This window comes from Alnus glutinosa, chromosome 3, assembly GCF_958979055.1.
Source record: "Alnus glutinosa chromosome 3, dhAlnGlut1.1, whole genome shotgun sequence".
Classification (NCBI taxonomy): domain Eukaryota; kingdom Viridiplantae; phylum Streptophyta; class Magnoliopsida; order Fagales; family Betulaceae; genus Alnus; species Alnus glutinosa.
The window spans coordinates 12,082,698-12,089,873 of record NC_084888.1 but is presented as its reverse complement, the minus strand read 5'-3'; the positions used below and the strand labels follow the sequence as shown (position 1 = coordinate 12,089,873).

General features: G+C 34.2%; 1 protein-coding gene across 2 annotated transcripts; it reads left to right on the top strand.

The window, feature by feature from the left end:
• Positions 1–996: 996 nt before the first annotated feature.
• On the top strand, positions 997–6,960 carry LOC133864092 (uncharacterized). Of its 2 annotated transcripts, none has more exons than XM_062300303.1 (7): positions 997–1,247; positions 1,712–1,836; positions 2,904–2,993; positions 3,333–3,385; positions 5,011–5,113; positions 5,979–6,080; positions 6,695–6,960. In XM_062300303.1, the coding sequence occupies exons 1-7, from the start codon at positions 1,049–1,051 to the stop codon at positions 6,716–6,718; spliced, it is 696 nt and encodes a 231-aa protein (XP_062156287.1). In that variant the 5' UTR covers positions 997–1,048; the 3' UTR covers positions 6,719–6,960. The 2 variants fall into 2 exon arrangements, with proteins under 2 accessions (XP_062156287.1, XP_062156285.1); XM_062300301.1 differs by having other exon boundaries at positions 1,709–1,836.
• Positions 6,961–7,176: the final 216 nt, after the last annotated feature.

The window sequence follows — 7,176 nt, the reverse complement described above, 5'->3', positions numbered from 1 at the left end:
ATTATATGCCTATAGCTCAATACGACAAGAATCAAACCCATAAACTCGAATGCTTTTACCCTAATTTCTTTTTTAGATTGTGGATATTGAGATATGTATTAAAAAAAAAAAAAAAAAAAAAAAAAAAAAACTCAATAAGCAACTCACACAAATCTTTTAAGTATAAAAAGGTATTTTTGTATAATATTGAACAACAAACAAAACAAATAACTTCACTATTGTTTTTAGTTAGTAGCTAAAAATGAAATAAATTAAAAATACAATTATGAGAGAGAGCATAGATTATTTATTTATTTATTTATTTTCATAATTGAAGCATAATCTATTATAAATGAATTCACACAATTTTATAAGTGGGACCTGCAAAGTTACCTCATCCAAACAATTGATGACCGAAAGATGACCTAGTACTTATAAATTCATCCATCTTCCTCTTATAAACAATTTTATCATATTCAGCTCTAATGTCGTTTCTCTGCTTACCCAATTCCCTTGGTATTGCATAGAAAAAAATGGGGCTTGTTCCACATTGGCCAAGGAGCATGAGATGAATGAGTTTATAAGAGAATGATCTTTTTTATGGTTAGGATCAGATATGACGTATCTAATTGTGTACATGATGTCAATGTTAACATGTTTTACAAAAAATTAAATAAATTAAATAATGTGGTATTATATATACTGTTAGATGTACCAAAATTAAATATTGACTATGAAATAGATATTATCAATTTTATTTAAAATGAAGAGGATCTTTATCAAAGTTTATAAGCATTATGGGTCCTCTTCTGGTCAACAATTGTTTAGATGGGATATCTTTGTAGGTCTCACTTATAAATCATTATCTCCTATTCAGTTTTAGTGCTATTTCTCCCATTACCCAATTTCTTTGGTATTGCGTTAAAAAAAAAAAAAAAAAAAAAAAAAATCACATAATTTTCACAATAAATAAAATAAAATAATAAAATCAATGTTAAAAACCACTCCACTGCCTATACCCTCTTGATAAACCCCAGACCCCCACAAATTTCCCCAACACAAACCCAAAATGCAAACCCTGTCAGCACCTTCGCTGGGTGTGGCGGTTAGAGCTTCGTGGGACACGCAACCGAGGCTCCCATACAACCCCAACGCCCCACGAAAAGCCCCCAAAATCCCCAAACCTCCACCAACCCTCACCTTAACCGTCCAAACCACCCCTTCGGACCCCTCCATTTCGGACCTCCTCAAGCGCCCCAGTAGTCGAGGTATTTTAATGAGCTCTTTTGCTTGTGCTTTTGTTTGGTTTGCTGAGAAAATTTTTGGGGGGTGGGGGAAGAAACAGTTTTTTGGTTTCTGGGAAATAGAAATTCAAGTCAACTAAAGCAAAGTGTTTGAATAGAGTTTTGGGTTTCGTTGGGTCCTAAGAATATTGTTTGGTTACCAAGAAACCCGAGGAAGGTGAATGAAAATTTGTTGTTTATCTAAACTTTATATATATATATATATATATATATATATATATATATATATATATATATATATATATATATATATATATATATATCTTTTGTTGTTGACTGTCTCCTAGAAAGAAAAAAAACAGGATAATGGTCCTAATATTCCAAGTTACTATTGATTTTCTTTGTATTTTATACTGGTTTTCATTGAAATGAACTGAACTGAGCATTTAGTGATATGTTTTTAATTGAGGATTATTGATTTCTAGAAGTAGTGGAGCGGGATGAAGTTTATTTGGGATACGAGCGATGGTTGCCAAGTCCTCCAAAAGTGGAGAAGCCTCGATCCATGTTCAATGCGGCATCATTAGCATATGTTGGCGATTGCATCTATGAGGTTTGTTTGTGATTTGAGTTATGTAGTGCCATTTGAACAAGGCCCACATGCTTGATGTCAACTGTGTTATGTCTTTAGGAATACATTTAAGGAACCGCATGATGCACTAAAATAGTTGTTGTTGACATGAGGTGACTACGATTTTATACTGTAGAAAGTAAATTTGAAGGCACATTTAATGAAAATGTTATTTGCATTGGAACTTTGACTTCACTAGATTTGTAGAACCTTACTATGATTTATCTAGCTAAAGAATGCTTTATCTATGAATGCCCTATCAGTATTGCAACATACGCTCACACTTTCACCTTAAGTTTTCAACAGTATAATCTCTTCCTCTTTTTTTTTTTTTTTTTTTCTTTTTCACTATTGCCCTCCAAACAGTGGTGCATATTCAAGTAAATGACATATACTACATGTAGAAGGAATTAGTAATATGTGAATAAGGATACTCACGGTGTTTAGCAAAAGGCTTCAGGTGAGGTTTTTAAGTAACTGCTCCATGGATCTTAATTTCTATCTAGGATGCATAACCACACATCGGAAGATCTATGATTAGAAATTTCATTCGAAGGCATTTACAATGGGTATTTACTATAATTGGCAATATAGAAAGCAATTGAAGATATGAGGTAATTAACCCATGGGAGAAGCTCAAGTTGCAAGTCAAGCCAAGATAAAAACCTCACATAGTGTAGGTTGAGAGTTCAAAACCCTACTTGCACAATATTCCCCTTAAGGCCACCTCCAGGGTCCGGCAATGAGGGAGCTGTATGTGCAGGGAGACTTTTCGGGGCAAAGTTTTGGATATCTCATCATAGAAAGAAAATAAATGACGAGGCAATGAGGTATCCATGTATCAACTCATCAATCTAAGGGGTCTCCGAGATATATTGTTGATACCTTCTTGAGAAAGCATATCTATCTTTTTGTTGTCTCAAACCTTCTATATCTAAATACATATCAATTAGGTGCCTAATTTGCAATGTAATGACTGACATGATTTCTTTCCTGGTAAAGTTAATATTCCTACATGTCTTACTTCCACTATTTCTGAAAATATGCAGCTATATGCTCGCAGGCACTTTTTGTTTCCTCCACTGAATATTGAAGAATACAATGATCGTGTGACAGCAGTTGTTCGTTGTGAAGCACAAGTAAGATATGTTCCGACATCCTCTGGATATTTGAGTTGAAAAACACATAAAAAGTTCTTGTTCCTGAGGATTTATGTGTTAGAGTCAGATATGGACTTATTCCCCATAGGCATGTTGGGGAAAATAAAGTTATAGAGTGTGCTTGTCCTTTCTGTTTTCTACTATTGTGGTTTTGATTTTTTATTTTTATTTGTGTGGGACTGTTTCGTCAGTCCAGAATTGTTGTGTGCAGTTGTTAATTGTGTGATTTTGTTTTTAATTAAGTTCCACTTTTGCTTTGTGGGGTTTATGAAAATGGATAAGAGAAAAAATTTAACATTTGCATTTGTTGCATTTCAGGATGCATTGCTTCAGAAACTTCTTAATGAGAACTACTTATCAGAAGAAGAAAGGTACTAGAGGATTTTATGGTCTCCATAAATTTTAACTACTTTTGTCTCTATGAAACCTTCATCTTGTAAAGACATGAAATGTAAAATTTCTTTTATATGCCTTTGTTCTCTGTGTAGAGGACTGGAAGCATATAAGAATAATCTAACATGGATCTCTATCTCAAGTAATGAGCCTGCCATTATCGATTTAAATAATCACACATCTGGGAGTGTTCAAGGCTGTTCCATTTGAATGAGAATAGCTGACTGAGGTTGAAAATATGTTTTGAGGATGCAGGGCTGAATAGGTGAGGTAAAGTTTGGTGGATCATTTCACTTGGACATGGCCAATATCAGTTCACCCAAAAGATTTTGGGAATTTTCAAGGACAAGAATAGGTGAAACATAGAATCTTTGGTAGATGGATGGTAGGAAGAAGAATATTCTTGTTGAGGTCAAGGAATTGATCAAAGGAGAGACTTGGGCTCTCCTATGGAAGATAAAATGAGTGGACAACTTGGGAACTTGGTTTACTAGATATAATTAAGATGATCATGTTACTTGTGGCTTAAACGGGCATGGATAGCAAATATATCATCAACTGACAACTACTATAGGAGTCATCCCCAGTGAGAAGTAGACGGAGTTCTTCTGAAAGGAGGATGATCTTGTGCACATGCATATGTCAACACTATAATTTACTTACATAAGCAAGTAGATATTCCTTAACGATTGAGATGTGCTGGCTTTGGAAAATGTCTTCCTAGTGACATGATCTGTTGATGTGTAATTTCTAAGAGTGCAAAATTTACATAGTCCAGCATGCCTAGGTGCTAATAAGTGACAAGGCTTTTAAGCTCAATGGGTTCGCTACAGAGGTTGAGTTCTTGAAAACCAATTGATACGGATTTTATAGCTTTCTCAGAAGTTATAATGGATTTAATGCTAGCTACAAATGAGTCGCATGGAATGTTCAGATTGTGAGTCAAGTCATGATATCTATTTAAAGTTTCAATTGAAAATATGGCCAATGCTTTAGTGGCACCTTCTAAATACAAAGACTTCATAATTTGTCTATTGGTGTCGTTTGGAGTAATACAAGTACAAAGTTTGACAGATTAGTTGGAAGAATGTCTTTGAGGGGCTATGCAATATTGGACATGTATGGTGTGGCCATCTCATATCAATAAAACAAAAATAGCAGAATATTGTGTGGCAAAAGTTGGAGAGGCTTTCATGAATACTGAATCCCATCACCAGCAAAATCATTTTTGTTCTGCCATAAGAACATTTGTATATGTTCTGTACTACATATAAATTTTTAAAAGAACAGATTTGTTTTTAAAATTCGTATGAATTCGTTGCTAAAGCTATGTAGGCATATTCTTTGTTTCTAGAAGTTGCTATTTTAACGTGCCACATTTATGATTCTAAAGGCGTTCATGAATAGTGTATCCCATCAACAGCAAAATCATTTTTGTTCTGCCATAAGAACATTTGTATATGTTCTGTACTACATATAAATTTTTAAAAGAACAGATTTGTTTTTAAAATTCGTATGGATTCGTTACTAAAACTATGTAGGCATATTCTTTGTGTCTAGAAGTTGCTATTTTAACGTGCCACATTTATGATTCTAACTGCAGAAATGTTCTTCGCTGGGGAAAGAATATTGGTTCATCTAAAACACGGACGAAAAGACGTGCTGGCGCAGCAGTTTATAATAGAGCATCTTCACTGGAAACATTAGTCTGTTCCTCGTTCCTTTGTGTTCTTCAAATGATATTGATCTCCATTAAAATGCTCATTATTTAAAAACATGTCACTTCAGAAAGGAAGCTGGCGATCAACTATGTTTCCAGCATTACAAATTGTGTCAAACATATCTATCAGTAGCATGTTGGGTTTTTTTGTATGAGGGGGGTTACTTTGTGTCTTGGGTTTTATTGTATCTTGGGGGGTTCTTTTGTATCTTGGGTGTTTGATGGGGGGTTTCTTTTAAATCTTGGGTTTTATTGTATTATGGGGGATTACTTTGTATCTTGGGTGTTGGAGGGGGGGTTCTATTGGGTTTTATTTTATTATGGGGTTTACTTTGTATCTTGGGTGTTTGTTGAGGGGTTTGTATTGTATCCTGGGTTTCATGTGGGTTTTGGGTGTTATGGGTATGTAGTTTCTTATGGGTTTTCTTGGGTTTTTCATGTGAGCTAGTTGAGTTGCTCCTGTATACTTAGGGCGCCTTAAGCTTTTTTAATGAAATTTTCTTACTTATCAAAAAAAAATATCTATCAGTAGCATGTTGGACTTTGCAAGTGCACCTGATTACATCACTTATTTTCTGTATAGTGAGAAAATTGCAAATAGGATCATGAGTGTGTTTTGAGTTTTGAGTTTTTATTGTAGAAAGTTTTATGAGCTAGGTGTAACATTATCTCATTGCTCTGTGACTTCAGGCACTCCAGCATGGTGTTATATGGACATCTACTGTTTAATTGATTTATTATCCAACTTGCATTATTAAATTTGATATCCTTAGAAGAAGAAGTCAAGAGTCAGGATTTAGGAAGTTGTTTTTTGATTTCTTAACATAACCCGTTGACTATACATTTTGTAGGTTGGTTATCTCTATCTCACAAATGTGAAACGTTTGGAAGAAGTCATGTTAAAGTTGGGATTCTCAACTGATTCCTCTTTGCAGTTGATTTGGGAGCAAAGAGTAAGTTTGCGCTTTTTCTTTCTTTTTTTCCCCCTAAATGGTGGAATTTAAATTTGGTAGCCTATCTATTTTGCAGTACTCCTCATGCACCATAATGTTAATCTCCTATCCTTTTCTATGTACATACTCTTTCGTAGTAACTTGTGCGTCTCTGTTTTTTCCTGTTTTGTATCCATCTGATGACATTTCCTTATTCTATTGAATCAAAGCTGCACCTGTGTCATAGTAGGAGGTATGAGAAGTGAGGACAATGAATATTCTTATGAAGTATTGAATTGGGGAATTCAACTCAAATCAATAGCTATTTCTAGTATTGGAAAACAATAGTTTCAAGAACTCTTCAATCATTTCCTAGCTTTTATTAAATTTTTTAATCCTTTTTGGGGATTTTCCCAGCTTCAAGAATGTCAAAAGCTTTTATGAACTTCTTTCGACAATAGAAAAGAAAGAGAGGAAGAAAGTAGTGGAACTACCATGAATAGAATTTGCACTGTGTTTCTTCAAGGTGTATCCTGTTAAGAGGATTACTACAATCATTGCAAGTTTTGTCAAGCATTCTGTTATCTTGGCTGATCCATAGTTAGCTGATTGAATTATCAATCTCCTCCTCCCAGGCAGGCAAGCAGGACAGTGAATGAAGATGGAGTTGAACCCTGGAGTACACGGGATACTGATACGCCCAATTTTGTATCTGTATAACATCCAAAAAAACAGTCAGAAAATGTTAGATTGTTTCCTTCTGCTCAGAGTTGGGAAACTGTTTGTATAAACGGCAAAATGGCATGAACTTTCAACCTCTACGAGGTTCTTTCTTGATTTTCATATAGTACCAAGTATTGCTAGTGTATTTATGTGAAAATTTATTGAAATTGACTAATTACATTTGTGTTAGCATACTGATGTTAGGAAAAAATAATAATAATTTCTGATCCAAAAAAAAGAAAGTAATATTTTGTGATAAGTGCGAAAACTGTATGTGTTAGCATACTGATGGAATAGATTACAAATTCCTTCCCTTCATCTTAGAGGTGTATACTCATTTATTATATTTTTATACTCATTTGTTTCTAAATTGATGCTTGTATATTATTATTTT

Excerpts from the sequence above, each read along its gene's own strand:
- LOC133864092 (XM_062300301.1), top strand. The coding sequence starts at position 1,049 with ATGCAAACCCTGTCAGCACCTTCGCTGGGTGTGGCGGTTAGAGCTTCG. Across the intron at positions 1,837-2,903 it reads TTGGCGATTGCATCTATGAG|CTATATGCTCGCAGGCACTT; the intron begins GTTTGTTTGTGA and ends GAAAATATGCAG. Across the intron at positions 6,081-6,694 it reads AGTTGATTTGGGAGCAAAGA|GCAGGCAAGCAGGACAGTGA; the intron begins GTAAGTTTGCGC and ends TCCTCCTCCCAG.